Below are 13138 nucleotides of genomic sequence, written 5' to 3' on the forward strand. Positions count from 1 at the left end.
TTATAAATACCCTGGTTTGCAATTTAAAAAGCTAGTTTCGTGGAATCTAGTACCAAAAGAAGCCTTATTAGTTTAACTTAAATAGTTTCTAAGCATATTAACAGCAAGATTATACCCAAATGTTTTTTTGACTTGTTGACCAACTAAGAAATAAAAGTTAATCTTTGCTTATACTACATGAACACACATAAACTTCATGACCTCCTGCTGCACTTAACCTTTTAATAATTTAACTAATATGTGATAAGTATTATTTGTTTTAATTATTTCTCTACGGTCTGTTCATCTTGTACTTCACATTTACATTTGTTTTGTATTAATACCTTTTATACATATATTTTAGTAGTTAATAGTTTTTTACTTTTGTACTTATAGTAGTTAAAATAACAACATATAGAAATGTGACGTTTTTTTGTAATTTTGATATATTCCCAGTTAATGGAAAAAATTACACAGGATTATAGTTTTAGTTCAGTCAAATGAATGTGAATCAGAGAATACCCCTTTAAAATGTTCAACTCTTAAACTCTTATACAGCTAAATGAATGTTAATAAAAGCAACAACAGGCAAATGCTTTCATCATATTTATAGATCACAGTACAGACAACAGTAGTGACATCCTACTTTAAAAACACGTCATCACTGCACAGCAGAGATGGAGACAAACAGATGAGGAGAACAGAGGGAAGAGACAAACATGACTAACTGCTCTGTAGTAAATACAAACACAGGCGAACGTCTTGAGATGTAGAAGCTTGAAGACGTGATTTAATCTCTTCTCTCCCGAACTACTGTTGAACTGAGACGGTCTCATGAGGCACTTAACAGTCATTTCCAGCACCAGCAAGTACCAGATTACACACTGGACACGTCACAGACACAACAAAGGAAATGATCAACACATAGGAAATGAGGTGCAGCAGACACAGTGTTTGTATAGAACACAAACACCATCTCAATTACATCATATCACATGTGCAGCTTAAATGGGATGTAATGTTAATAAGAAACACACAACTGCCTGGATCATGGATTTCTTTCTTTAGTGTTAAGCAGTGATATACTTCAAAAGTCCATTAGTTTCTATCCCGTGTTAATTTCATTGTCATTATAATATGTAGTCTCACACATTTTGGCTTAAGAGTTCAAATTAATCCAACACACACTCGCTCTGTACAGATGAGATAAATATCTGAGTATCCTTCCACTCTGCTACAGTAACTATCCAACAATATTGCGATCACATTCTGTCAGAGATGTGTGATCGTCAATGTTCTTCCACTGCAGACAGTATTTTCATTGCACACATTTTATGACACGCCTCGGCATCCGTTATTATTTTTCTCCCGGAGATCTTCCTGCCAGACGTTTCCTCCTCTATCCTGTCTCCCGCGTCACAGTCTCTGATTCGGTCTCTGTCTCCGGGTGTTGCTGGAGCTGAGCAGTGAGGAAGGGGTGGAAGAAGAAGTCAAAGCCAAACTGCAGAGCGTTCTGAGTCGTGCGCCTCCAGTCGTGTTCGATCTTGTGCTGCCTGCGGCGGGGCACGCTGGCGCCCCCGCAGGACAGGCAGTGGATGGCTTTCAGTTCAAACACGGGCCATTTGGAGCCTAACCGCCCCTCCAGCACGGTGCTGAACTCCACCAGGCTTCCTGTGTCCAGGTGTAAAAGCACCGATTTAAACTCACTACTCGCCCTCAGGACTATGTCCTTAGTGGCGTCCTCGTCCTCTATGATCGTCCCGTTCTTGGTCTTCCTCTCCAGCGGCATGCCCATCGTGACTTCGAATTTGTAGCGATCGAAGCGTTTGATGTGGCATTCGTGCTTGGCCAGTTTTTTGAGTTTACAGAGGGGGTCTTCGGTGGGAGGGGCCGGGGCGGGCAGAGGCTGGGACTCAGCGTTGGCGTTTTTAACCTCCTCGCACAAAGGATACGGCTCACCATACAGGCACCGCATCCAGTCCCCCACAAACACAGGCAGCAGGTTGATAACCGAATGAGGATCATTCTCGATGTGGGTCACACGGACGTATTTGAAGCGTCCGGTCCAGGTGACGTGATGTCCCTCCAGGTGAGAGCAGAGGATCTGAGTTTGGGCCATGTTGGACTCTTTCCAGGCCATAGGGCCGCAGAGGTTGCTGTACTCGGGCCACATCAGGGTGGAGTTATACACCTTCATGCCTTCAGACCTGTAGACGTACAACCAGCAGAAGAGCACCAGCGCGCTGAGCCACACCAGGATGAGCTTGACGATGCTGCTCCGTGACAAGGACCGGAACACCACGATGGGGTTGAGGCTGAAGCGAGTCCAGCGCCTCAACACGACCGGCACGAAGCAGATCGTCAACGTGACCACCATCTTGGTCAGCTCCAGGGCGAAGAACCACTGCAGCAACTGGATGATGAGCATGGCGGCCAGGCCTAGTGAGAGAACAGGGAGAGCGAACAGGAAGAGGAAGTATCCGACGCAGGTGCGGATGAGTCCTATTGCTGAGGCGTTATTGAGGAACACCAAGCAGAGCTCGCACCAGGTGAAGCAGACCATGTACGGCACCAGGCACAGGTAGGAACCCTTGAAGCCTCTCAGCTGGGCCATGCGGAAGAAGAGGTAGAAGAGGTGTCCGTATAGCAGGCACGGAATCCCCAGGTTTAACACCAAGTTGTTCCCTAGCGGCACCGTGAAGATGGTCACCCCAAAGACCTTGAGGAACCAGAGGGAGTCCGGCAGGAAGTGGGTGAGGGAGCAGCCACCAGACAGGACCTCTGTGAAGAAGGCCTTACGGGCAAAGAGCTGAGCTGAGGCTTGGAGGCTGAGGAAGGCGGTGACCGTGAAGAAGAAAGCCACGGCGGCCAGCTCCGAGCAGGGGATCCAGGATTTATCAGCAACGGGGAAAGAGAAAACCACAAAGATGACGGAGAGGAGGAAGTACCTGAGGACACAGAGAGACAGGAGGAACTCATTCTGCTGCACGAGCAATTTCATTCACCTTCTTGAGTTTTACACCTTTTCTCCTTTTTAATTTGAATGTTGTTGGAATCTGTTCTTATTTTAATTTCAGCTTAACCAAGTGACGTGGAAAAGTTATTAATCACACAATTAAACTGCAGAACTATATCTTCATGACTATCTTAAAAAAAAAAGTTGCAGTCAAACCAGAAAAACCTGAACACAACTACACTTGAAAAACACTTAATGTGAGCAAAGGAAGGAGCATGTTTGCATATGGATGAGTGTAAACAGAGATGAACATACAGATATGGCTCCAAGTGGGTCCATCCAAAGTTGGTCTCGGCCTGCTCCAGATCAAGACCTGGTTCAAAGTGAGCCAGCAGGTCTGTGAGAGCCCGGAAGTTCTCCCAGGCTTTGGAATTCTGTAGAAAAAGACGTGTGTTTGTTTATTTATTATTAATACTGCTTCTAAGTGAGCTCAATCAAAAATAATGAATAACCCGAGTCACCGACCTGAAACACCCGCAGGGTACAGATGACCATGGAGAAGAAGGAGAGGTAGAAGACCAGCAGAGGGATGAGGAAGATGAAGAACTCAACCGTGAGGTTGGAGATGATGAAGAAGAAGATGAGTGCGTTGACGTGGTGGGTGGGGATCAGGGCACCGAGCCACTGCATGCCAGCCCGGGACGCCCAGTTGATGAGGTGCTCCTTGATCTCCAGCAGAGCGTACAGAGGGAACTTCAGCAGCTGAGGAGATCAGGGTCAAACAGCTCATCAGTAAAACATGACTCGATTAGTTGGTTGAAATTAAAGGGCAACTGAATCAAATCACACAAAAATGCCAAACGTCTTTGTCGTTCCTCATCGTAAACATCCTGATTACAAACACAGCAGCAGTAGATCCTTCAGATCCTGAGACAGTCTCACCTTCTTGTGCAGCGGCAACTCGTCTGGATGTTTCACGATGACACCATCATCGTCTTCATCATCGCCTCCAGCAGAGGCCATGACAGGTGACGGTGAAATACCCCGAGCGTACTTCTTAGTCATCTCAACAAAATCATCAAGACCGACAAGGGAATTGGCTAAAAGGAAGAAACATGGTGGATGTTAACTCAGAAGCAAATACAACTTTGTTTCCCTTATTGTCACGATATGACTAAGTCTGATAGAATAAATAATAATAATGTATTTATTCTCTTTGAGACGCTTTAGACATGACCTCAGGGGAATAAATAACAGTAATGACTTGTGTCTGTTAAATCAGGAAACCATACGTACCCTCACTGGTGACCATCGTCTCCAGGACTCTCCTCTGTTTCTTGGCCGAGCTGTTGAGTGGACCAGGGGAGACTGGTTTCCCTGTAAATGGAGAACACATCATATGAAATGGTGAATACCTAAGACAGTAAACTAAGATTCCATCTCTGTATTCGATGGTAAGATTAAATAATAAGATGTCAGTGTGTTGAAATGAGTGTCTTTATAACACATCTCCTCTTGTACCTGGCTCTGTGTGGACGTGTTCAACGTTCTCCAGCATCTCAGAAATGGCCACCGCCTTCTTCTTCTCCGGATTCAACTTCCAGTACATGAGCAGGGCTGCCTTCCTGACTCCTCTCTCAAAACGTGTCTCTGTGCACAGCTTCTTCATCTCCTCATAGTTCTCCAAAGTGACGCCTGATAAACGAGAAGAGAGAGTGGACGACAGATACTTCCATGAAAACCTTCTTTAATCTAAACTCTTTCGATTTGATGTTACATAGCTAACTATAGTTCCAGACTTGGGGTGTTGGCGGAGGGAACTTTCTGTACCTTTCCTGGAGGCCAGGCACTGCTGCAGCAGTTTGACGGCGTCCCTGCGGCCCTGTTTAGCAGCCTGGACCAACCATGTGACCGCTGTGCAGTTGTTCAGCTCCTCGTCTCTTTCTTCTGCGAGGACCAGGAAGTAACGCCCCATCTGGACACCCACACACAATTTTAGATTTGCATGGCAAGCATCTCTATGAATCACGTACGTGCCCTTCCCGTCAATGAGCCATCCTCAAACGCTGGTCATTACTCGGCCAATCTGTTCTGAGGCCACCATATGGCCATTAACGTCAACAGTATTTGCGGCGCGCTCACTGACACTGACCTTGGTTTGTGCTTTAGCGTCTCCTGACTTTGCTCTCTCCTCCAGGTCTTCAAAACTCACCTCCTCCTCTGGCTCCTCTGAAACAAACAGAAAACATTTTAATAAACACTGTGCAGCAGATCACAATTATTTTTATAACATTGTGTTTGATAAAACGGTGTTTCGACAAAATCCGTATTGTATTATATTTGTGGCTGATAATGATGATGAGTGTAAATAACTCTTTATTTAACACACACACACACACACACGCACAAGCACCATCTACAATCAAAGCAAAGCGTTTTTTTAACTATTAAACTTCATATTTATCTGGTAGGAAATAGGAATACTTTAATTTGTCTGGCCAATTGCTTCTATGTCAAGTGTCAGGCTTTCTATGTTGACAATTTCAAAAAATCATAACTCCTTCTTACTCATAATTAGTAATGAGTAGGTTCTCTACACATGTGGTCCAGAAAACATTTAAGGTGAATGGAACCAGGTCAGCTGGAGGCGACAGTCGGTGATGCGAGTGATCACAGAGTGTGAGCGTGAGCAGGATCCTTCCAGAAACAGCTTCTGCCCTGATGAGACTGTCCCATTGAACCTCACCACTTTAAATCATCATCTTCCTTCAGCTGATGACTTCTCTCAGACCTGTGAGCCACGGTAGAGCTGAGGCGCTCACATGTCTGAGTGTCACGTTCTGTTGTTTTTTAACATCAGGAAAAAAGATGGAGGGTTCCAACAAATGTGAAAACAGGTCCCTTCACGCTCCTGATTCGCTAGTCATACTTGAACCCCCCCGAGCCCTAACATAACTGTTTGCTCCCACAGTAAACAGCAGCTGCTCACTTGCCTGACGTAACGCACGCCTAGGGGGGAGAGCGTGGCCTAGGGGATAGAGTGGGTGCTCTGCAACAAGAAGGTTGTTGGTTCGAATCCCACTCTTTCCCATCTGCCTGCCTAAGTGTCTTTGGCAAGATACTGAACCCCTAAATGGCCCCTCATGAATGTTGAGTGTACTAAAAATGTAAGTCGCTTTGGACAAAAGCGTCAGCTAAATGACATGTAATGTAAAGTGATGCAACCTTTCTCCCGTTTTTACTTTCACTAGCTACGTTATGATTATCTGTTCAATTCTTGACACATGGGACATGGGGTGTGTGCTTCCAGGGGACAGGATTAGGTTCGATGGAAAAAAGTGTGTTCCAAGTTAAACGACTGAGGTGTTAGATGTCAAACTTTCCTGTAATAGTCCCACTTTACAAATCACTGCATCGGCACACATTTAAACTCACACTCGATCTCCTACTATGTGAACTTTAACCGCTGGGTTTGTTCAGGGGAAACACAGCTGACTTGAAATGGTTTGTGAATATATAGGGGCGAGACAGGCTGTTCTTTCCATGTCAGCAAAATGGAAGCGGCAGCCGAACATGTTGTGGTGAATGTAGGCCGTTGTCATGGAGACACTATACCGCACGCAGCAGAGTGGGTGTGTCGGCCGCTAAGACTGTCGGAGAAGATGGAGGTGAAACCGTGTGGTGCAGATTTTGTTACAGGATTGAAAGTGTAAAAGGTCAAAGGTGAGAGTTGGATTCTCACCTGGTTCATGTGTGGGAGGAGGCTGAGGAGGCGGGGCAGCTGCTGAGGATCCTGATCGGGGATCCACTGTAGTGGCTGCGTTGAGCTGAGACCTGCCCGCTTGAGAGAGGCTCCTGAGAGGCTGGCGGAGAGGCGAGGCGGGCGGCGTGGACAGGGAGGGGGAGCGGGACGAAAGACCAGGGGTGGTCCGAGGGGGGGCAGTGGAAGAGGTGGGCGAGGGTGTGGCCGGAGGCGTTGACATGGTGAGTTTAGGCGTAGGCCGGTTTGAGGCCGGTGTGGCCGTGGTAGCAGAGGAGCTGGAGGAGGAGAGGCCCACCCTGAGGGTGGCGGGGGTCGAGGAGGGGCTGAGTCTTGGGGCAGATGAGTTGCCAGTTAGCGATGGTTCCATGGCTGAAATCAGACAACAAATCAGTCAAAAAGAAAACAAAGACAGATGTTTCTGTGTATTTGAAAACAGTGAAGGTAAATGCTGACATGATAGTGTGTGGATAGCAGCGGTGCAGAAGGAGCTACATGTGCAAGGCAGAGGAACGGATGGAGAAAGAAGAAACATCGGTGATGGAGTAACAACTGTTGCAGAAGGAAACTTTCTCAACACAACTCCACTCACTCAGCTAAGAATACGACTACACTCCTGAATCAGTGTAGATCGGTGAAATCATTCAGACAAATCCCCACAGAATACTGTATTTGTAGATCAATAAAAAGTAGGGATATGAAAAACCACAAACAAAAAGTGTTATGTTTACATCTACTTTTGTTTCTTTGTGAGTTGGCAGGATTTTGCAAAAAGCACAGGACAGATTACTGCTAAACTTTGTGGAAGGTGAAGGGTGGACCAGGGAAGCTCCCATTGAATTGTGATGTGGATCCAGATCAGGGAGAAGATCCAGGATTGTTTTCTTTACATTTTATATAATTTCCCCAGGAACTAATGCATGATTCTTATTGTAAACAATCAGGCATATTGAGGGAACTGATATCCACGAGGGTGTGAAATTTGCTGAGCTAAGGGAAAGATCATAATGAGAGAACATAGTGGGGAGACTATCAGGAAGAGAATCCAAAAAATCCTGACCTAGTTCTCCGACAGAAAATGAACACACTGTAAATCAGACGTCATTAACTGTGACATGCATTTCTGTACATATCTTGTTTTTATAAACACGCCTCCTGCAGATGTTTATTCTAAACACCCAGTGACAGCTGTTAAATAATAAATAAATGGGCTGTAGCAGCACGTGAGCTTCACTCCCTGACACACAGCTGACTCATGATATTTGCTGACCTAACAGTCCGGTTCCTTTTTTACATGGAGCTCCACATCCCTGCAGCGAAGCCTCACGCAGTGTTTAAGTTTGTCTCAGCGATGAAAACAATTTCGTTGCCAGTGGCTTCCATTTTTGGCATTGTACTGAACTGAGCTGAGGGAGGACAGCTATATCGAGAAGGGGACATCCTTGAAGCGCCCTGAGAGGAAACGTGATGAGTCCTGTTGCAGTTTAGGACTCATCATCCCCCCCCCCCCCCCCCCCCCCCCCCCCCCCCCGCCCTCTCTCATTTGTCCACCCTGAGGACAGACACACACATGTAACCAGTGGAGAGGAACGTGGATAAACATGATCCCACTTTAGCCACCGTTCATAACCACGGTCCAGTGTTATTACAATGCTACAGTGGACAAACAACAGGTCGTGTTGCTAATGCTAACTGCTGAACTCACCTTTACCGCGAAAGCACTGGTTTGCTTGAAGTAATACAAATGAAAAAAGGGCTTCGAGAAATGTCCCGGTTTCTTCGTCAGTCGTTGTCCGGCGTCATTCTTCTCTTTCTCTTTCACAAACTCAGCCCATCCACCGTTTTAGTGTCTGTGGTCAAACTCCAAAACACCGCGAGCACCGGAGAGTCTGCCAGCTGTTCCGCTCCGGGATCACGCCCACTTCGTGTTGTGCGCGTTGTGATTGGACAAAGCAGACGACTCGGGTTTCCGGACGCGTTTGGATTGGCTGCGAGGAACGCAAAGTCTCTCAGTCCAGAGCAATCGACCGTCGAAACGGTGCGAGTTTCACAGATGTGCTTCAATTGTCAGAGTCACGTCGAGCTGTTGCTGTTTCTGAACAACTGTTTGAAAAGGATCATTAGAAAAGACATTTATAAACTTGAGCTGGAGAGTTTTTTTGAAGTCCCTCTCTGTTTTTATCAATCATTGTTCGATTTCTCTCTTGTGTTTACAAAGAGTCATACCAGTTTTCTACCAGGAGAGGGCGATGCTTGACATGTTTTATATTTACATGTGGATTTATAAAGTTGCTGCCATGTCTATCTCTTTTATAATTTCCATCGTCCATTCAAGCTTTGACTGTGCAGTCCATCTCTATTGTAAAAAATATCCCACGCAGAAATGTAGTCGTTATAGTTTGGAGTGTAATGAAATCCATGTCTTTGCCTTTTATTTACATTTTTTATATTAAAATATATTCATATGAAGGGTTATTTAAGGTTGTATATGATGGCACATGCACATTTCCCCATTGTTAGAGCTCACAGTAATTTAAGTTTCAATAAAACGAATATGGCCAAAAGTACATATAAATCATATAATATAGAAAATATGTATATATTGTAAAAGTAAATGACAAATGCAAATATTACACGCACAAACAGCAGAATAATTCTAAAATGTGATGCAACTATGAAAGGTAGAACTTTAACTTTTGTTAGGGATAATTTACCATTAGAGCTTTGTTTTTTTTTGGCCCATGGGTCACTTTTTTCATACTGCTGCAGTACATGATGTATTAAAGTCATATTAGAAGTACACAAGTATTAGAGGAGTAATGTATATTGTTTGAAAATGCAAGAAAAGTCTCACAACAAATATCTATAAAATTGGATTTAACTTCGGCTCATTCGCATCGATTGTTTTTCAACGAACACAGTTTCATCACATGATCCAAACTAAAAGTCATGCTAAGAGAAAACTGGTGAATGCCGTTGTTGTCATATATTCTGATGAACAAACACGTGATCTGCCTCCAAATGTGTGTTTTGAGTGTAATATCTAATGCATCTTTAATTCTGTGAAACTAAAATGCTGATTAAGACCAAGCTTGAGTCACAGAGGGTTTGTAACTTGTCTCAGGAGTGTAGTTGTTTTGCTCACACACAGAACAACCTGCCATCATTAACATGGGTTAAACAGAGGAGGAAAAGATAACATCATAGTTCAGAAGAGGAGGTGGCAGACCAGAAAGGAAATAGACCAGACAGCAAAAAGGATATGAGAAGGAAAGAACAAATTAAAGTTAGAATCCGGAGGGAATGAGAGCAGATAGATGCAACATTGTGAGAAAGAAGCAAATGGGGGCAGTGATTGCCTAACTGCTGCTGCATTGAAGCAGTTATGTAAATACCTCCCGATTAGTAGATTAACTCAATCCAGTTCAGGAGATAAGCAGGGCCCTTGTGCCGGTTCTGGTCTTTCACATGCACACCTTCAATCTATAAATAGGCTATCTGTCTTCTGAAGTGACTTAGGCACACAGGCACTCACACAGATGGAATTCTCATCTAAATTAAGCACGGCAGCTCAGGATACAGCAGATATTCTCATAATGAGCTTGTTATGAGTCCAAATCTTTCAATAACGTTAATCCTCTTACAGATTTGTTCGGGCCACAGGATCGCTGCCCGAGACCGTCACAGTCATCACCAAGATTTATTTACCATGAGGTCATCACTTTGCTGATTGAAAAATGAAACAGGCTGCTCCTTTTCCGTTTGTTGTGTTTATTTTCTGTCTCCTGGAAGTAATAACTCGAGACTCGAGTGATGGGCACACATCTTTTCTTATTTCATATCTGGTATAAGGCTGGTATCGAGTGGTTTGCACTGTGGCCTCAAAGCAAGAAGGTTATGGTCTGCATGAGGGTGCACATCAAGGTTCTCATAATCTGTCACTCTCTGTCTGTCTCACTTGTGTCCGATGCTGTGTGTTTGTGTGTCTTGGCTGTTTATGCAGGTATGATTCATGTTGTGGGGTTCTAAATCTGCAGACACTGACACATCACTGGGACTTGTCTCCATTTATGGGACACAAAGCAAGTCCCCATAACATAAATAATTTCAGTTTAAGGTGAAGACATGTTTGAGTTTGCATGTGCTCCAGGTACTCCGGCAGTTGTTGAATGGCGACCTATGCAGCGTGCACCCTGCCTCTCGCCCATGTCAGCTTAGATTTGCTCAAGCACCACCATGACCCTTAGAAGAGAAGTGAGTGATGGATATGTATATATATATCTTTGGTAAAAAAAAAAACTGTGTAACACAACAGGACAAAGACCATAAGTCCACCATTTACTCAGTCCACTCTTCATCTCCTCACATCCTGGTAACATAGAGGACATATCCCCACCGGTACACCGCCAGTGACCCTCTCTGCGGAGATATGAGCTGGTTTTCAAGATAAGTATTCAAGATTTATGATAGTTGTATTAAACACTTTGTCTATGTCATGATACAAATACAATGTGAATGCTGCCATTCAACCAGCTACAGGAAATTCCCTCATTTCTCAGGCAAGGACTAAATCTGGCTCATGTGAATTTGGTGACACCCACTATTCACCATAGAACGTGAGCTATTTTTACTTTTAATCTGTCATTGTGAATCTCCTGTTGTGACTAATTCTTTGGCACATTCTGCACTTTCTCCACAGGGGAAAACCCTAGCTCCCTCCCGCGGGTTGTGTCACCTCTTCAGCTGCAAGCCCTCTATGTATTGATCGGCTGCTATTTTGAGGCCAATGTGAAAAGGAGGCAGAGAAAACCAAAATGAAGTTACACACCACGGAGAGCAGGAGTAGTTGTGCACAGATGAAAGTTTAGCCACAATCGTTCAGGTCCGGGCCTGAGAACGTTTCAATTTTGTTTTGTTTTGTTTCAATAAGATATAATACATCACCAAAGACGGTTAAATTAAATAATTTAATGAATCCTGTCTGGAGAGAATTCCAATACAAGCCCATTATGTCTTCTATAGCTCTGTGTCATGATTCCAGATGTGGGCAGTAAACGTGAATAGCTTGAATAACTTTGTGGTCCAATTGAACTTTTACAACAACTCATTAAATTCCTAATTCATGTGGTTTTTCTACAAGAAACAGTCAGATTTTTGTTTCTGTGTTTGAAAAACTTCCACAACTCGAAACAGTATTTACTGTTCAACATGAGCTTGTCATCTTGTTGTGTTCGTTCTATGAATGAAGGTTTTTGGGGATGGACGTGGAACATCAGACTCACATTCTGTATTGACTCACAGCGGTGATTCATGCCCAGTAAACCTAATTACCCTCATATGAAAACGTTACGTCACCGCCATCAGACTCTGAACTCGGTTTTGCATTGTGGAAAATAGGTCAGTTTGGTGACTGGCTGGCTTTGGAAATTTCCTGAGAAAAGTATCCAATGTTTGACTCTGTGTGTGTGTGTGGGTGTAGCATTATATTCCTAACTGGATTCCCTGGTCCCCTCTGAATACCAAAGGCCGCCTCTAAAAGCTGTAATAAGTTTGATCCGTCAGCATTCATGAATATGTTAAGCTTATTAAGGAACAGCTCTTATGGATCTGCTGAAAAGAACCTAAGATGATTATGTTAAGAATATTAAAAACAGAAACTCTTCTCATTACCTTCTTCCCTGCATGGGCATATAATGGCAATGGTCTGAATAACAAGATCCACTGTTATTGTTTCCAATGGATGAGATGGTTTTTCCCCATGAGGAAATCTACAACATGGCCTGTGAGTCAGTGCTTCTTTTCTTTGACTCATAAATCAGCCTCTGGATTTGACCTATTCTATCATCTCTATTATCACCTGAGTATGTTAACATCCTTGTTGTCCTGTTTTTTTGTTTTTTGAGTATGCGCGTCTCAATTTGAATCTATTTATTTATTTATTTCAAACATCCTATGGTGTTAGGACCCACACGCCTCCCTCTCCTCAGCAAACTCTGTCAGCAACCTTAGTTTTTTTCCACTTTATCACTCCATCTATGTGTGTGTGTGTGTGTGTGTGTGTGTGTTTGTGTGTGTGTGTGTGTGTGTGTGTGTGTGTGTGTGTGTGTGTGTGTGTGTGTGTGTATGTGTGTGTTAGCTGGCCTCAGCAGGACCCTGAACGGAAACTGCAGATCACTCTCTCCAAACTCAACCACTTTTATCTCCCTCAGAAATGTCGTATAAATAACACCACTGGGATTCCAGCAACCACTGTAGGAGAGGACATGATACAGAGTATTGAAACTCATCCCTGACTGTTTGCTCCTTGTTTCTTTTAACTCTCTCTATGATCAACACTGCCCTGCAGCAATCGGCTGCATAGGCTGTGGTGATGTGGTGCAGCTTATGAATGGCAGACAGGCCGGCGCAGAGTGGAGAGGCAGAGACGGGCAGCTGCGCGTAAG

General features: G+C 44.2%; 1 protein-coding gene across 1 annotated transcript; it reads right to left on the minus strand.

Annotated features, from left to right (window-relative positions):
• Positions 1–572: 572 nt before the first annotated feature.
• wfs1b (Wolfram syndrome 1b (wolframin)) lies at positions 573–8598 on the minus strand. The gene is made up of 10 exons (XM_053429321.1): positions 8401–8598; positions 6678–7067; positions 5088–5164; positions 4766–4910; positions 4457–4630; positions 4232–4312; positions 3878–4035; positions 3461–3697; positions 3251–3369; positions 573–2927 (listed from the first exon to the last, which is right to left on the minus strand). The coding sequence occupies exons 2-10, from the start codon at positions 7063–7065 to the stop codon at positions 1379–1381; spliced, it is 2928 nt and encodes a 975-aa protein (XP_053285296.1). The 5' UTR covers positions 7066–7067; positions 8401–8598; the 3' UTR covers positions 573–1378.
• Positions 8599–13138: the final 4540 nt, after the last annotated feature.

The sequence above is a fragment of the Pleuronectes platessa genome, chromosome 8, assembly GCF_947347685.1.
Source record: "Pleuronectes platessa chromosome 8, fPlePla1.1, whole genome shotgun sequence".
Classification (NCBI taxonomy): Eukaryota; Metazoa; Chordata; class Actinopteri; order Pleuronectiformes; family Pleuronectidae; genus Pleuronectes; species Pleuronectes platessa.

Bases quoted from the DNA above. Each gene is read 5' to 3' on its own strand.
- wfs1b (XM_053429321.1), bottom strand. From the start codon at position 7,065: ATGGAACCATCGCTAACTGGCAACTCATCTGCCCCAAGACTCAGCCCC. The intron at 5,165-6,677 runs GTGAGAATCCAA...TGTTTGTTTCAG, and splicing joins TCCTCCCACACATGAACCAG to AGGAGCCAGAGGAGGAGGTG. The intron at 2,928-3,250 runs GTATGTTCATCT...CTGTGTCCTCAG, and splicing joins ACCCACTTGGAGCCATATCT to GTACTTCCTCCTCTCCGTCA.